Below are 17,352 nucleotides of genomic sequence, written 5' to 3'. Positions count from 1 at the left end.
CATCTACCATAGTTGAAACCCATTAGAGTATTTAATCATTCCAAATAAAGTTTATAAAATCACCTCCACAATAGGTAGCTGCCTTTTTGATTTTCTTCCTTTAACTAAACGAACTTAATGCTTAAGATTTTCCACTTTGGGCTCTAGCAGTACTTAGTGCTACACTCATATTCCAGACTTTTTTAGTTATAGAAAAGGAATGTACCCTTTCTGTATTCTTTCAGAACAGTGTTGAAAGGCAATATCACCTACCACATTAGGTACTTTCTTGTAAGGACTACTCTATTGCATGTATCTCAAGTTCATTTTATAAAAGTCACACATTAACTCATCATCATTGTGTGTTCCATTAGAATAAGATTTCTTAACCAGGAATTACCAGAAAGTCTTGAGGAGGGGTAAGGGGGGGGGGAGTCATCAATGAAGGCCCCCATGTTGTGAGTCCCAGGATTTTTCTGAAAAGAAAACCATAGCTTTAGCAGATGTGCAAATGGGTCTATGATCCTCCACACCTCCAAAATTTTAAGAATCACCTCACTGGATTCTTTTACTTTATAAAGCTTTAATGTATGAGACTGGTCAGTATAATTTGACATCATCTAGTATTTAATCCTGTTTTCCAAAGTTCTGGCACCTCTAGTAATTTTATAAGCAGAATTAGACAAATCAATTCTACTTTTGTATTTTGATACAATTTTTTTTTTTTTTTTAAGATTTTATTTGTCAGAGAGAGAGAAAGAGCACACCAGCTGGGGGAATGGCAAGCAGAGGGAGAAGCAGGCTCCTCACTGAGCAAGGAGCCCTTTGCAGGACTCGATCCTAGGACCCTGGTATCATGACCTGAGCCAAAGGCAGACGCTTAACTGACTGAGCCACCCAGCGTCCCTTTAGGATAGAATTAAACATACATTTCTAGCACTTAAAAGATTTTAAGTTGTCAAATATATTTGGATTATATCTTAACCATAGTACTTCACACAATTCATGATTTTAAATAAAAACAAATTAAATCACATCTGAATTTCTAAGCCTAAATATATTGTGATAGTAACACTTGCAATTGTTTCAAAATTACTGAGAAGCATGTTATTTTCTTTAAATGAACTTAGTGTAAAAGGCAGCAAAGAGGTCCTTATAAGGAATATCTGTACCTGGTGACTTGGTCACCAGCATTCAGCAAACTTGGCAAAACCTAGAACACAGCAGTAAGTTCTGTGAGAGGCCGGTGAGGCTGGAACATAACCAGTGGAAGACGATCAATGAAGGTACTGTCACAGCAATTGGAATCACGAACAGTGATACCGCACAAAGTATGCAACATACATCTGAAAATGAGACATTCCAATTTTTTTGCAAAGCAAAAATCTCCACTTTAATAAATTGATGACACCAGCGGAGATAGGCAGAACCCAAGTGGTGCAGTGAGGTCAGGAAACTACAGGACCCCATCAGTAAGCTAAGTGGTTCCTAAATGGAAACCCCCGCCTCTGAATGTGTTGCCCCTCTGCTAAAATTCTGGAGAGCAACAGACATGAAGATCCACAACAGAAACTGAATCCAGACCAACACAGTGGCTTTCAAAGGGTGGCAGTTATCCCGAAAATACAGCTCTGAAAAAAGCCTCCGCATATTCTTTTTTTTTTTTTAAGAGATGGAGAGTGCAATGGGGGTGGGGTGGGGGTGGACAGAGAGAGTGAGAGAGAGAATCCCAAGCAGGCTCAACCCACTCAGCATGGAGCCGGAGGCTGGGGCTCTGTCTCACAACCCTGAGATGGTCAAAATCAAGAGTCCTCGGCTTAACCAACTAAGCCACCCAAGTGCCCCAAGCCTCCGCATATTCTTTAGGTAAGTGAGCCTAGCAAATCTTTTGGACCGCCACAACTGATTTGTACAAACTGCAACTTCTTGGTTAAGATGCCTTGCAATGTTTTTTTTTTATTTCTGGCTGCAAATTTTCCACCTTGGCCAGGATGTCGTGTGGTAGGCACGTGACTGCGTGACTGTGCAACTACGCAGTGTTGGGCCACAATGGTGAGGCCAACGCAGGCCCACCAGGGCAGACCTATGGCGGTGTGCACACCGAGTAGCAACTCCAACGTGCCCTGCACATGTGCCACGGCGGCCAGGGCCCCTAACCACTGCCATGGCCACCCGAGTCAACTGCAGAGACTGACGCCACCACCCACACCAGCAGAGCAATTAATGCCGCCGGTTGAGGTTGGCGCAAGCGGCGGGCCAAGACCCTGGGCTGCAGTACAGGCAGTAGCCGTGGCCACCTACCACCAAGCCGGCACACATGTCTGCTCCGATCCTTTCTTCCTGATGCTTCTGCACATATAAGCCACACTGCCCAGAGTAGTAAACTAATGGAAGTGACCTGGCTCACCACACTGGGAGAACAAGTTGTTGGCTAAAAACAGATATTCTAATCTCTTCCACTCAAGCCAAGAAGGCGTGAGGTGAGGCCTAGACAAGGATAAGGATGTGAATGTTAGTTATCTTAAAAAAAAAAAAAAAAAACCTTCATGATGAATCGAATGCCTAAATTCAAAACAATTGCTTAAGTTTCATTTACTTACTCTTTTGTCCCAGTGAATATCTACTAATAGCAAATTGCTAAATAGATGCTGAATACTTTTTTTTTTAAGATTTTATTTATTTGACAGAGAGAGCGAGAGAGCACAAGTAGGGGGAACAGTAGAGGGAGAGCGAGAAGCAGGCTCCCTGCCAAGCAGCGAGCCCGATGCGGGGCTCGATCCCAGGACCCTAGGATCATGACCTGAGCCGAAGGCAGACGCTTAATCATCTGAGCCAGCCAGGCGCCCCAATAGATGCTGAATACTTAACTATAAACAGACATATATAGTTCCTAGCCTTATGCAAGTTGAATAAATAGGCAATGAATGACAAGTCACTGCTACACGGGGTACCAAACGAAAAGTGCATGCATGGCACCAGGATGTACAAAGCAAGCTATTAAGGGGGTTTTGGGGACAGATAATTCACCTCTACAATGAGACCTGCAGCATGAATAAGACTAAGTGGGCCCAGGGGGAGGAAAGACTGCTCTTAACAAAACAGCATGGGCAGGGGCACCTGGGTGGCTGAGTTGAGCGTCTGCCTTCGGCTGGGGTCATGATCTGGAGGTCCTGGGATGGAGTCCCATGTCCAGCTCCCTGCTGGGCGGGAGCCTGCTTCTCCCTCTCCTCCCTGCTTGTGCTCTCTTGCTATCTCTGTCACTGTCTCTCTCTCTCTCTCTCTCAAATAAATAAGATCTTAAAAAAAAAAAAAAAACAGCATGGGCAAAAGTAGCGAGATGAATTACAAGGAAATGAAAGAAAATTCAGAAGAGATGAAACTAGAAACCATAGGGCTCTTTAAAGACCAAACATCTTGAGGAGTTTGAACTCCATCTTAAATGCAGTGGGGAGTCATATAAGTGCTTCATACTCAATCATATTTGCTTTGTCAAAATATCACTCTATGAAGAACACAAGGGAGTGGAGTTTGCGCTCAGAGTAGGTACTGGTACACAGTTCATAGAAAGAGATTAGATATTTGGCTGTAGGGAATATAGTGGGGGTTTGGACGTGAAAAAAATACTTAAAAGGTAGAATTGACAGGACTGGGTGACTGACGGCATGGAAAGGGTGAGGGAGAATAAAAAAATCAATAAGGAAAACTTCCCGGACTTCTGGGTCAGTAGCCGTATGGATGCCAGTGCCATTTCCCGAGGGTTAAAGAGCCAGAGGTGGCCAGACAAAGAACCTAGAGCTGAATATTTCAGATATCTGGAACTTCCAAAATGTGCTTCCTATTTTGGCTTTAAAAGCCCTACCAGAATCCTCTGTGCAGCAGGTCGACTGCTTGAGCGGGCAAACAATCAAGGAGAGTCTTCTCACAAGAGGGAGCCCACGAGTACAGTCTCAAAGACGGGAAGCTGCTAGACTAAAGTAACAGGAAGCTTTTGAATGCCCTAAAATACGCACCCTTAAAGATCTCGCAGCGGCTCCACCCCTAAAAGCCAACGACTCTGAGCAAAAAAGTGCCGGCAGGTCAACGTGCAGACTAGTGACTCCGCCCTCCCGGGACCGGGGAGCCGTAGACACACTCCGGATGTGAATGCTCGGAGTGAGTCACGTGAGGTAGCGCAGTAGGGCGGGACTCTGCTGCGTCCTTCGCAGCGCCGTCGCCTCACGTGACTACCTGCCAGCCAGCCAATGGGTGAGCGCGGCGGAGAATTTCGAATGTGGCCGTGTTAGCCGGCGGGCGACAGTAGACTGAACCTAGACCCGGAGGGACCGAAGCGCGGGATACACCGGCCGAACCGCCTCGCGGAACCTTGGAATGTAAGGAGGAGGGCGACAGCTGCGGCAGAAGTGGTGGCCAAGGTACTGTTTTGGCCGTACCTGTGGGAGGAGGGTTTCCGGGCCTTCTTCCGGCAACCCCCACCCCCGGACTTTACCTGAGCCCACCCGAGAAAGAGGAGGCCACAGGTTTTTCAGGTGTGGAACAGGGGTGTTGTGATCCCTGTTCCTCTATTTTCAGGGGTCTCTCTGTCGTTCCAAGTTCGGTGTCCAAAAGCTCAGGCTGTGGAGTGGGATTGATCCGGTGCCTTTCTGTGTTCATCCACCCGACTTGCGCTTTCCGACGCTCCAATTTCCTCTTAACTACTGGGGTGCCCTAACCTCCTGCCTTGCAGAATTTTGTGGATTAAGTGATGTGTAAAAGCATTTACAGTAGTTAAAAGCCAGGCTTAATGTAAGGGCACACAAACTGGCAGCTGTTCTTTGTGCCGCGCGATACCGTTGACCTCGTTTTGCTTCTTCGGTTATCCTGGAGAAGCTAGCACTCATCAGTGTCCCACCTTGCTGCTTCAGCAGCAGGAATGATGAAAGAATTATGACGGAGATCAAATATTCCAGGTTCGTCTGAATCCAGACCCTTTACCTGAATACACACGGACTCTCCTCCCACACTGACCTGTTTTCATTCGCCCCCCCACCACACCCCCTGTTAATATCATCGGCCTAGACAGGGAACTTCTGATACGGCAAATTTCTTTTGTGATTTTAAGTTGGTTAAAGGTAATAAAGTTTTTCAGGTAAGGCTTTGCTAAACCAACCTGATCAGTTACTTAATCTGTATGGCTCTCAAACATCTCTAGTTCGAACTTCAAAACTTCCATTGTGATACATTGTCTTATACAACCCACTTAACATTAGTGCTTTAAAAAAAAATAGTTGTGCCTGCTCTACTAGAAACATCTCAGTATATGTTGTATCTACACTGTCAGAGAGAAAATAATGAGATTTACAGTATCTGTATTTAACACCCCCAGACACTGTTTAGAGGAAAATAAGTTAAGGCCTGGAGAAAATACTCAAGGAAACGTAAGATTCAGTAAAATATTTGACTAACTTAGAGGAGATGGAGGTATCTTTTGTAGTGTATATGTAGTTGTAGGAAACAAGAATTACTTTTACAATTTTAAGATCTGCAAAGTGCAATCTAGGGTAGAAGATATTCATGAAAAGTAGTTTGATATGCTTAGTAGCAGAATATTGAAGCAAATCTAATTTGCTGCATTAAAAGATTTGAGTATATTTATGTATTAATACACCCAGTAGCATATGCCACTATCAGCACTTGTTTTGCTACTTTTAACTATGTAGAACAATCATTATTTAATGTGTTGTTTGCTATATTCATGACTTACTAGGAGCTAGCAGACCTGAGTTTTAAAAATAACTTTGAGAAAACTGGCATGTTCCCCTGCCTCAGTTCCTATTCTTTCTAGCTCTATAATTGTTATAGTAGCCTATTAAAATTGTATATAGTGCTACATAGTTTAATTAAACCTCTGAAGATCACCTTGACTTTCTTGAGAGTATGTGCTATATCTTAAGTATTGGCTTAAAAGAGTGTGGAAGAAAGAGTTAATCAAGTGACCTAAACTGATAAATTAATAATATAGAGCAGAACTGGAAAACAAAGCCCACATATATGATTACCTCTGAACTAATGCTGTAAGTCTAGTAAACACTAAAACACTAAATGTTAGTCATAAACATTGTAGGAAACATAAATAATAATAACATCAAAATATAATATTAAGTATTTCCCATAATGCCTAGTATATAGTAAGCCCCCAGTGAGTATTTGTTAAAGAATAAATAGTGGGGGGATGGGTTAGCCTGGTGATGGGTATTAAAGAGGGCACGTTCTGCGTGGAGCACTGGGTATTATGCACAAACAATGAATCATGGAACACTACATCAAAAACTAATGATGTATGGTGATTAACATAATAAAAAATTAAAATTATAAAAAAAAGAATAAATAGTGGCATATTACAGAGTCTTTGGGTTGAAATGCATACTTATTAACCTTGCTTATAAAGTACCTGAAGAGGCTAATATTATGCCAAAATATTAATGAGATTTTTAAAAGCTGCAAAATCTAAGTTATTACTAGGTTAGCCATCTTCTTTAAGCTAACGCTACAGTTACTACCTCTATTTAATCCGTTCTCTATGAACAACCTGTGTTTTCAATCTTGTTTTATATTTGATGATATTATCTCTTAGAAAACTTACTTTTTATTGTTTTAAATTCCCAGGCAGAAGATGGCCAAGGAAAGGTGCCTTAAAAAGTCCTTTCAAGACAGTCTTGAAGACATAAAGAAACGGATGAAAGAGAAAAGGAATAAAAATTTGGCAGAGATTGGCAAACGAAAGTCTTTTATAACTGCGCCATGCCAAATAATCTGTAAGAGATTTTCATGTCCTTTTGCATCACTTTTTAAGTTTAGATTTAATACATAATAAAAAAAATGTTATCCTCTTTTAGCCAACACTTCTACACTGCTAAAAAACTACCAAGACAACAACAGAATGTTAGTTTTAGCTTTGGAAAATGAAAAATCCAAAGTGAGAGAAGCCCAAGATATCATCCTCCAACTGAGAAAAGAATGTTACTACCTCACATGTCAGCTACATGCATTGAAAGAGAAACTAACTGCACGACAAACAGAAGAAACTGCTCAGGTATTTTTATTACAAATGGTGAATTTCTTAGGAAAAAATGTGACAGCCATGAATTGGTAATTTAGAACAATTATGTTATTTAAACTAATTACTCATAGCTCTGTTATTAGTGAATTGATTAAAACATCTCTCACCAGTTAAGAAAACTTAAAGCACATACGTGATTGAGGCTTGAGCTTGTATAACTTGGTTCTAAAAGCAGGTAGCAAGACAAGGTACAGAAGAACTAGTTTAGCCTATTGCACTGCTGGTCCCTTCGACTGTTCAGCTAAGTGAATCAAAGATAGCTAAAGGTCTAAAAGTGTTACTTGATGCAGACTAGTCCAGAAGTTTTAATCAGTGGTATAAATCTTACCTTTTCTATGTAGTTTTGTTACATATAGTAAGGTTTTATAAGAACTACCTTAATTTGGGCGGGGGGTATTTAAGTGCTTTTTGAAGAGTCATTTTTACTATGACTTGGTTAAATAAGGAAAACTATACATTAACTGGGTATTAACAGAAACAGTTTACTTTCTTCCTGGTTGGCCATCTGTTTGCTATGCTGGTGAAGACAGTTGTGTTGGCACTTGGGCCAGGAAACCAGAGAAGAAAGCCAGACCATAGTGATTAGGGGATATAGACTCAGGAAAGGAATAAAGTCACCTCTCTGCTGACAGGGGGAATCAGTGAAAGAGTTCTTGCTTCCCTGCACCTAAGATATTTTTTTCTGTGTATGACACACAGAGTGTACATACATATATATGCAATACATGCATATACAGTGTAGCAGAGAATAACCTATAAAGATTTGATATAATTTCCTTCATGTGAGGGTTAGATTATTTTAAAAAGGGTTTTTTTTTTCCTTCAGAATATAATCTTTCCTAATTTTTTTTCTTTTCCTTGTTTAGTCAACTAGTGAGGAAAAAAAAAAATCCCTCCAAAGACATTTGAATCTTCCTTTTCCCTTTCCTAAGTTTTTGGTGGAATCACATATAGAATAGTGAAAAATGAGTACCTGATAAGATAATCACAAAAACAGTGGGAAAAATTCTATTATTGCAGGCCTTTTGACATTTTTCAATGATTTTTGAGTATTTATTAAAACATATTATTAGTTGCTGGGCAAAAGTGTTCTTAGCATTTAAAACATCTAAATTTGTTTTCTGCCATATACTTGCTACATGTGTCACTCTCTCTCAACCATCATTCTATACTCCTGCTTCCATGCTTATCAAGTCAATTTATCAGTGATGGAAAAGCTTAAAATGTTTTAATAAGAAGAATGTTTTTCTTGCCTGACAATAGTTAGCTTATAGGGATTAATCACAAAGTAATTTCTAATAGGCTTTTCTTCCCTAAATTTTATAATGAATCTTTTTAATAACTTGTTATTAAATTATATTATTCTGGGGACGCCTGGGTGGCTCAGTCAGTTAAGCGTCTGCCTTCGGCTCAGGTCATGATCTTAGTGTTGTGGGATCGAGTCCTGCATTGGGCTCTGTGCTCAGCGGGGAGTCTGCTTTTCCCTCTGACCTTCCCCCCTCTTGTGCTCTTTCTCTCTCTCAAATAAATAAATAAAATCTTTAAAAAAAAAAGTCTAAAAAATAAAAATATATTATTCTGTACTTAAATATTCTCCTTTATTTACCTTCAGTAATACTACTATTTAAATTTAGAACATGAGCTATCCTGAAAATAAATTGAAGACTTTTAACAGGATTAAATTTCTAGTTGTTTTGTTTCTCTTGAACAGTTTTAACCTATCGTAATGTCAGCATCTTATATGTGCATCAAATTAAAAAAAACAGCTGAATTAGAGTGATCTCTAAGGAATCTGTCTGGAGCTTTCACCTTCCTGATACAAATCTCCAAATCTGCCTGTGTCTATGCTGTTCTTCATCTTTCCTCCTGTCACAGTGGCAGAAGTACCTCTGCTCCTATGGAAGGCTGAGCCCTCCCCTGTCCATCAGATTCCCTTTTTCTCATCTCTAGGACTTTGCTCCTAAAAGTTTGTGCTCTTTCAACAGGTATTTCCCTCTTGGCTGAATCATTCTAGCCATCATACAAATGTGCTTTAGTATCTCTTCCCTTAAGAGGAAAAGAAAATAAATGAAACCTCTCCTGGTTTCATATCCCTCTACTCATTTCTCTGCTTCCCTTCACAGCAGAACTTTAGCAGAGAGAACAGTGCACTTACTGTCTTCACTTCCTCAGCTTCCATTTACATTTGAACTTACTCTTACCTGGCTTTTATCCCCATCGTTCTATGGTCACTGTGCCAGGTGCCCACAACCCCCATTTTTAGTGGCCACTTTTTCTTCTTGACCTTGAAGTAATAAACAACATACTTTGATCTCTCAGCTTTCTTACTCTCATACTCTCCTGGTTGTCTTACCTTTCTGACCGTTCCATGTCAGCCTCCTTTGCTCGCTTCTTCTTTACTTTCAAATGTCAATTGTCCTAGACCCATCTTATCTTCTCCCCCTCCCATGGCTTTAAATACTATCTGTCTGCTGATGACTTCCAAATTTATAGCTCAACACACACACACAACTACTTTTTGATATATCTACTTAAATACTTATAAAGGATCTCAAACACATTTTGTACAAAGTACAACTCTTTATTTTCCCTCTTCCAAAGATATTGTATACTTCTGCCTCGTCTGGAGTCCTATTCATCTCATAAAACAACCTATCCATTTGCTCAAGTCAGCCAAAGAGGCTTCCCTCTCCCTCACTGTCCCCACCTCCACCCCTATTCAGTCTCAGCACACTTTGTTTTCTTAACACCTTCCACTGGGCTTTACCTCTGTAGCCATAGGACTCAAGTCCTAGCTAATATGAATGTCTTGCTAGATTTACTACAATGACTTCCTAACTCCTGCTCTTGGCCCCTTTCAATCCATGTTTCACACAGTGGCCAGACTGATCTTCTTAAAACTTAGATCATTTTACTTTCCTGCTTAACATTTACATGACTTCCCATCACACTTAGACTAAAATCCAAACTCATGACTCCCAAGCTCCACATTATGTGGCCTCTGTGCGCACATGCCGTACTGTTCTCACTATGAGACAGGTCATAGATGACTCCAGCTACAATGGCCTTTCTTTTCTAAACACAGCAAGGTTTTTCCTACACCATGACTTTTGTATTTGCTGTTTCTACCACTTTTTCTTTCCCTGCTCTTTCAATGGCTGGCTCCTCTGCATTCTTTAGATTTCAGATGAAAGTCACCCTAAGAGAACCCTCCAAACTCAAGTACTCTGTCACTTCAAGTCTGAGTATTTCCTTCATAGCAATTTATCAATATCTGAGATAATTATTTATATATCTCTTTCCCTTCATTTTAAATTTTTCTATCCCTACACTAGAATGTAAGCTTTATGAGGGTTGGACTTAAATCTATTTTTAAGCTGCTATAGATCTAGTTCCTAGAACAGAGCCTGACACCATATAGAGTGCTCATATGTTTTTATTGTTAAATAAATGAATGCTTTGTTATGAATATTTCAATTGTACCACCGTTTTCTTTGTTTTAATATATTAACAGAACCAGGAAATATGTCCCTCTGGAATGGACTCCAATAGTGACAACAACTCTGGGGATTTATTTGTGAAGTTAGTATCAAATTTCATTATTGGGGGGTGGGAGGGATGGGGTGGCTGGATGATGGACATTGGAGAGGGTATGTGCTATGGTGAGCACTGTGAATTGTGTAAGACTGATGAATCACAGACCTGTACCCCTGAAACAAATATTATATTTTAATAAAAAAATTTCATTATTATGATTACTAATATCAAGAAAGATTTAATTCTGTGATGCATTTATGAAAGAAAATTTGCATAATATAGATTCTTGTGTTTGGAGTCTGATGTTTTCTCTACTAAAAATGTATTTGAAAAAATATGATACATTGATATTGTTACATTTAGCCGAGCCAAAACTTTGTTATGTTTATTTTTTTGATGTCTAGGAATAAGGTAGTTATTTAAATATAACTGAATTTTTTCAGTTATATTTTTCTTAGATATGTTTTTATTCTAAGGATTGGGTATTCAAATGATGGTATTTTGCCAGTACTACAAATAGTCTGGTTTAGAAATGAAATATAATAAAACATCATGTTTAACACAGCTATCACCCTGTCTTGCTAATCCAATTCATTCCTAAATATAGTCAGACCCCCATATACCGTCCTCCCCTTCTGTTAGATCAAGTATACTTTGCTTATGAATTACTGAGATATAATTATACGTAGTAAAATGCACAGATCTTAATTACACAGTTTAATGAGTTTGACTAACGTATACACCTGTGGAACCAAAATCTCAATTGTTATAGAGAGCACTGCTGTCACTCTAGCTGGGCTTTCTTAGTTTCAGCATTATTGACACCTTAGGCCAGATCATCCTTTGTTGTGGAGGGCTATCCTAAGCATTGTGGGACATTTAGCAGCATCCTTGGCCTCTACCACTAAATGTCAGTGGCACTTCCCTCCGCCAGTTATGAGAAGCAAAAATGTCTCCAGACAGTGCCACGTATCCATATAATTATCCCCAATTAGAACCATTGCCATAAGCCATCTCCTCCTATCCCTTTCAAGTCTATGCCCTTCTCTTCACAAAAGTAATCACTAAGATGCTTTCTATCCCCACATTAATTTTAATCATGAATAGTTGAAAATAGTTGAACTGTAAGATCTGACAAAATATTTATGTAATGGTCAAAAAGTAAGATAGGGTAATTGACTTTTTATAAGAGTCCTGAAATTGTTAGTTACCATAACTGTTACCTAAACCTGTATTTAATTTTCAATGTCTAGAGGGAAAAATTCTCTATAGGGAATAAAGAATAAAATTAGGGTAAAACAGCCAGTAATGGTATTAAAGCATAAAGAAAATTGTTTCATGAGCCAAAGGGGGACAAGATTTTTAAAATAAATAGGATTAACTTTAGAGGGGTCAGTAGTTAGGCATCATAAAAATATAAACTACCAAGAAAAGAAAAAAGATCATAGCTCAGCTAATGATGAAGCAGGCTGATAAAGAGTTGAGTAATCAAATTGCATTTCTATAATAGATTTTATGAGTCAATACCGAATGGCTGTTTCTCCAGGTAAATGAAATTATGAGTTATGGCATGTCTTCATTGGTAAGGTAGTTCTTCCAGTGGGAGTTGAATGTCAGTCATAACAAACCAGCCTCCATATAATCAGCATAAATGTTTTTTTTTCTTTGAAACTGAACAGATACACTGATTTAAAATAGAATTATGAAATGATACTAAAGAGAAAATTTTAATTTTAAGAAAATCTTAAATTTGTTTTTATTATAAAACTGTTAAATAAATTTCTATTTTTCATTGGCTAGACAAGTTCCTCTTCAGGAAGCTCACCTTCCAGGACAAGGAGAATCATTCCAAATAGAAGGTAATTCAAGGAAAAATCTAAAAATACTATTAAGGGCAAGATGAGATCTTTGGGAACAAGTAAAAAATTTCTCTAGTATTTTTTTAACTTTTTAAAATTTGCTCATCTGGCATTCTTCTGCTCAAAGCAAATCTGTTTATTTTACACGGAATAATAACAGTTTTAAAATACTTCCATTTATTTTGCCAAATCTATAATCAGCTATAAACGGCTGCAATTTACTGAGCCCTACTATGTGCCAAGCTCTGTGTTAGCCATTTTACATACATTCTGTCACTTGACCCTCACAACAACCTTGGACTGTAGGTACAGTTGGTCCCATTTTATATAGACTCAAAGAAGTAAAGTTCTCACAAGAAGTGGCTCGAATGGTAAAAGCTAGTGTTTAAACTCAAAGCTGACCTCCAAAGCCACGCCATTCTTTCCACTTCTAAATTGACATGTCCCTGTTCTCAAATATCAATCCTTTCTACTTGAACTAAGGGATAGCATTTGAATAAGCAGAACCAAATATCCTCACTTTTCCTAAAAATACAGATTATATTTCTTACCTGAAGGGCTTTGCAATTATCCCAATCTTACTCATTTTCAAAAAACACCTTAGCTCCCACTTTCTCAAGTGTACTTGTACTACTATAAAATAGAGGTTCTTTTCCACTGAATGCCACACACACAGATACATAGAGCCTACTAGTTTTTCTTGAAACCTTTAAATCAGGACACAGAGAACCCCCAGTTAGAATATTTTTAAAGGTTATATAAGAGTCTTTCACAAGTCAGATAGAAGCCATCAATTGATCATTGCCAAATAAATAGATGGCAGTATTAAGTTGCCCAGGTTTGTATTTACTTAGAGACAATGTGGAGAAACTACAGAATGACTTTTCATCTATTCCATTTTTAATTTTGAGTTTTAAGATTGCTGAAATTGAAGTTTTCATAAAGTAAAACTATTTTTCTCATTTTTTTTTTAAATTCTCAGAGCAAATACCTGTTTCTCAAGATAGACTGGGATTTGATTTGGATTCAGATGAAGATAAGTCTGCTGATAATGTCTTACCTAGAACTGTATCTGTCCGTAGAAGTTTAAAGAAACATCTCAACAATCTGTGTCAGTTCAATACCTTGGATGATTTTGAAATCAGTCATTTCTCAGTGCAGCCCTTTGAATCTGAAAGATGGGTAGACCCACTAGTAAACATGCACATAACAGAAAATGTAGAACAAAGTGTTTGTCAATGGAATAAGGATCAAATTAACTTATCACCAAAGCTGAATGACCCAGGAAGACCTGCTAAAACAAAAGAAAACATTTTAGAATATAAATTTGAACAAACTGAAAATAAGCATAGAGGTGCACAAGGAAGAAAAGGAGAAGAGAAAAGAAAAACTAACAGAAGGAGAAAATCGAAATCTGTATCAAAGTATAAAGGGAGCAAAAGTGAAAACAAAAAAGCTGTTTCCAAAAAAAAGTTGGATAAATCTGTCATTTCCAGTGATGCTTACAATTTTAACTTGGAAGAGGGTATTCATCTCACTCCTTTCCGACAAAAAATGAGCAATGATTCTAACAGAGAAGAAAACAACAATGAATTTGAAGTGAGCGTCTGTGAATCAAGTGGTTCAGGAGATGATTCTGATGACCTCTATTTGCCCACTTGCAAGTACAGTCAAGATCTCTCCAGTGAATCAGATAGGAGCCCAGTCGCCAGGTCTCGACCTAAAAGAGCACTAAAATACAGGGATGAAAAAGAGATGGAGGATTCTAAGCTTACAAAAACTCCTATAAGTAAGTGATCTACTTATTTGCCTGCATTTTTAATGTTTATAATAAATGATCACTCCTGATGCTTATATGCTATACTTACCATCTGTTTCTCTGGGGGAGATTAGAGACTTGCCATCTGTCTCTGGGGGATGTTCCAGTCTTATTAAACAATGGGGACCTGGGATGGAAATCACAATTGTATGGCTATGACCTACTTTAAGCTAATTTAAATCTTCTTTAAAAACAAATACTACTTTTTACAGAGAAAGCATTTTTACTTTTAGTAAATGAAGCCTTTCAACATAAGGTAAAACTTTTTGGTGGAGTTAGGTTGAATTAAAATATCTTTTATACACTCACCTGAAACAGGCCCTTGAAAATGAAATCAAATTTGAATCCAGTGGCCTGTCATTTTAATGGCTTTGCTTCATATTCAATTTGACAGGAACCATGATTATAAATTGATTCATTCTCGGTAATGAAAGGTGGCTAGACCAAACTTTTTCCTCAGTTGATGGGCTTAGTATTCTTCTCTAAGGCATTTGTAAGACATCTAAAAACTGTGGCTTAGAAAAATCTTGCTTTTATTAGATCAAAAGTAGGCATGGTTCAAAAGTTGATGATAGAGCCTGCATCTGCCCACAAAGATTCTTATCTGGAAAATTTAGTGTGGTTAAACTAATTTGTATGGTCAGGTTGTAGCATTCCCAAAACATTGTCATGCTATTTCATTTGATATTCAGAAAAACTCTATGAAGGGGCACCTGGGTGGCTCAGTCAGTTAAGCGTCTGCCTTCAGCTCAGGTCATGATCTCAGAGTCCTGGGATCGAGCCCCACATTGGACTCCCTGCTCAGTGGGAAGCCTGCTTCTCCCTCTCCCCCTGCTTGTGCTCTCTCTGTCAAATAAATTAAAACCTTAAAAAAAAAAAAAAAAAAACTCTATGAAGTGTAGGTACCACCATGTTTGTATTGTTTATAAGGAAACTTAAAACCTAAAAAATTTAAATGACTTTCCAAGGTCAACCAGTTAGGCAGTGGTAGTATACAGATGTGTTTTTTTGAATATGCTATAATAATGTTACAAAATCAAACAAGATTGGCAAAATGTTGGTAATTATTGAAGCTAGGTAACTGGGGTTCCATTATTATTGTTGTCTCTGTATTTGTGTATGCTTGAAATTTTACACAGTAAGTTTAAAAAAAATTACACTCTAATATAGTGTCACTCAGAGTTTAATCCCCAGATCATCAGCATTACCATTATGTGAAACCTCTTAAAAATGCAGAATCTGAGACCATACCCTTGAATCAGAATCTGCATCTTTTTAACAAGTTCCCCGGGGAATGTGTGTGTGTGTGTGTGTGTGTGTGTGTGTGTGTGTGTATACACACGTGTACACACACACACAAATCTATATATATATATAAATTTTGAGAAGTACTGTTCCAGACTATAGCAACTGATCGGATGTTGCTTAGCCATATTTTCCAAACTAAAAGTTGGAATAATTACTTATGTGGGGACAAAAAAAGACAGTATTTGAAACCTAGATAACCCTGGTTGCTAAATATAGGCATTTTACAGTTAGAGTTTGACTACGAAAAACAGTTTGCCTTTTAAAGCTGTGTGAAGAGATTGTCTTACAGGGTCCTTCTGTGTGCTGAGTACCTGTCACGCAATACAGATCTAGCTCCAAAGTAGAATAACTTGGATGCTTATGATAAGAAAAATATTGGGTAACTTTTTTAACATATTAGCTTTACCAGAGGGAACCCTTTTCCTGCTGGTCTCCACAGAGGTAGAATTCTCATTTAATAAAGTGAGTTTAAGTGGCTTTTTTTTTTTGAAGATTTTATTTATTTATTTGACAGAGAGAGAGACAGCGAGAGAGGGAACACAAACAGGGGGAGTGGGAGAGGGAGAAGCAGGCTTCCCGCTGAGCAGGGAGCCCCATGCAGGGCTCGATCCCAGGACCCTGGGACCATGACCTGAGCTGAAGGCAGATGCTTAACGACTGAGCCACCCAGGTGCCCCTAAGTGGCTTTTTAAGACTATAGAAAGCCACTTGATAAATTTTGGTATTGAAAAAGATGGAGGCCTTAATGATTCTACAGAGCAAGGTGGAAGTAAAATGCAATTCCATAATTGAAAGTAATTCATTATGCCCACATTATCATTAAAGAATTATAATTTTTTTAAGAATTTTAAGTTTTAGTAACTTGTTGTATCAGTTCTTCACATCCACAGTAATATTTCAGTGTTATCTGGGATGATAAAATGATGAATGGGTTAAAAAAAATCTGTATTATAAAATGTTGGATTTGTATATGTTTAGGTGTGTAACTGCACACAATTTTAGTTCCTGTGGTTTTTTTTTCTTTCTTTCATTTGGAACCATATTCAGTAAAAGTTATTTTCATAGGTGCACTACCTAAAACTCACCGCTCACCTCATTTTAGCCTGAAGGATATCACCAATGTCCCCTTGTATCCTGTAGTGAAAATCAGAAAACTTTCTCTTTCTCCAAAAAAGAAAGAAAGCCCAGCAGTGTCGCTGCCTAAGCGCAGGTGTGCAGTCAGTATGAACTATAAGGAACCCACGCTTGCTTCGTAAGTATTTGATTTGTGGGACCCCACCTCTAATGATACATGTGGGGGGAGTAAGGTTTGGAGCTTTGTTCAAGAATGAGTCTTGTTGAAATAAAAAATTTTGATTAAAAACTGAAGTGGGAATATTAGCACTGGCATATTTTACAATAACTTTATATTGAAGAGTGAGTTAGTATTGGGATGTTTATAATTATGCTTAAGAGTTCTTTTTACCCTTATAGGAAACTGAGAAGAGGAGACCCTTTTACAGATTTGTGTTTCTTGAATTCTCCGATTTTCAAACAGAAAAAGGATTCCAGACGCAGTTCTAAAAAAAAAAGTATGAAGCAAATACAGTGAAGTGTTTGTTGGATGCTGTTTAAATTCATCCTATTACACTTCCTTCTATCTCTCCAAGAGAGAATCTCTAAGATTGTACACAATAGGATTGAACTGTTGCCATGGAATATTCTTTGACTGAACTCTAGATCACGGAAATTTCTTCAAAACTGTACTTCAAATG

General features: G+C 38.3%; 1 protein-coding gene and 1 pseudogene across 1 annotated transcript; one reads left to right on the top strand and one right to left on the bottom strand.

The window, feature by feature from the left end:
* Positions 1 to 1,086: 1,086 nt before the first annotated feature.
* LOC114205735 (cytochrome c oxidase assembly protein COX18, mitochondrial pseudogene) lies at positions 1,087 to 1,629 on the bottom strand (annotated as a pseudogene).
* A 2,604-nt stretch (positions 1,630 to 4,233) lies between these two features.
* SGO1 (shugoshin 1) lies at positions 4,234 to 17,352 on the top strand. The gene is made up of 8 exons (XM_028099276.1): positions 4,234 to 4,391; positions 6,622 to 6,770; positions 6,852 to 7,048; positions 10,590 to 10,657; positions 12,413 to 12,471; positions 13,454 to 14,260; positions 16,664 to 16,850; positions 17,072 to 17,352. The coding sequence occupies exons 2-8, from the start codon at positions 6,629 to 6,631 to the stop codon at positions 17,187 to 17,189; spliced, it is 1,578 nt and encodes a 525-aa protein (XP_027955077.1). The 5' UTR covers positions 4,234 to 4,391; positions 6,622 to 6,628; the 3' UTR covers positions 17,190 to 17,352.

Source organism: Eumetopias jubatus, unplaced genomic scaffold, assembly GCF_037043125.1.
Source record: "Eumetopias jubatus isolate StellerSeaLion01/CBP00866 unplaced genomic scaffold, mEumJub1_p1.0 scaffold_1, whole genome shotgun sequence".
Lineage (NCBI taxonomy): Eukaryota > Metazoa > Chordata > Mammalia > Carnivora > Otariidae > Eumetopias > Eumetopias jubatus.
This window is presented reverse-complemented; position numbering and strand designations above follow the sequence as displayed.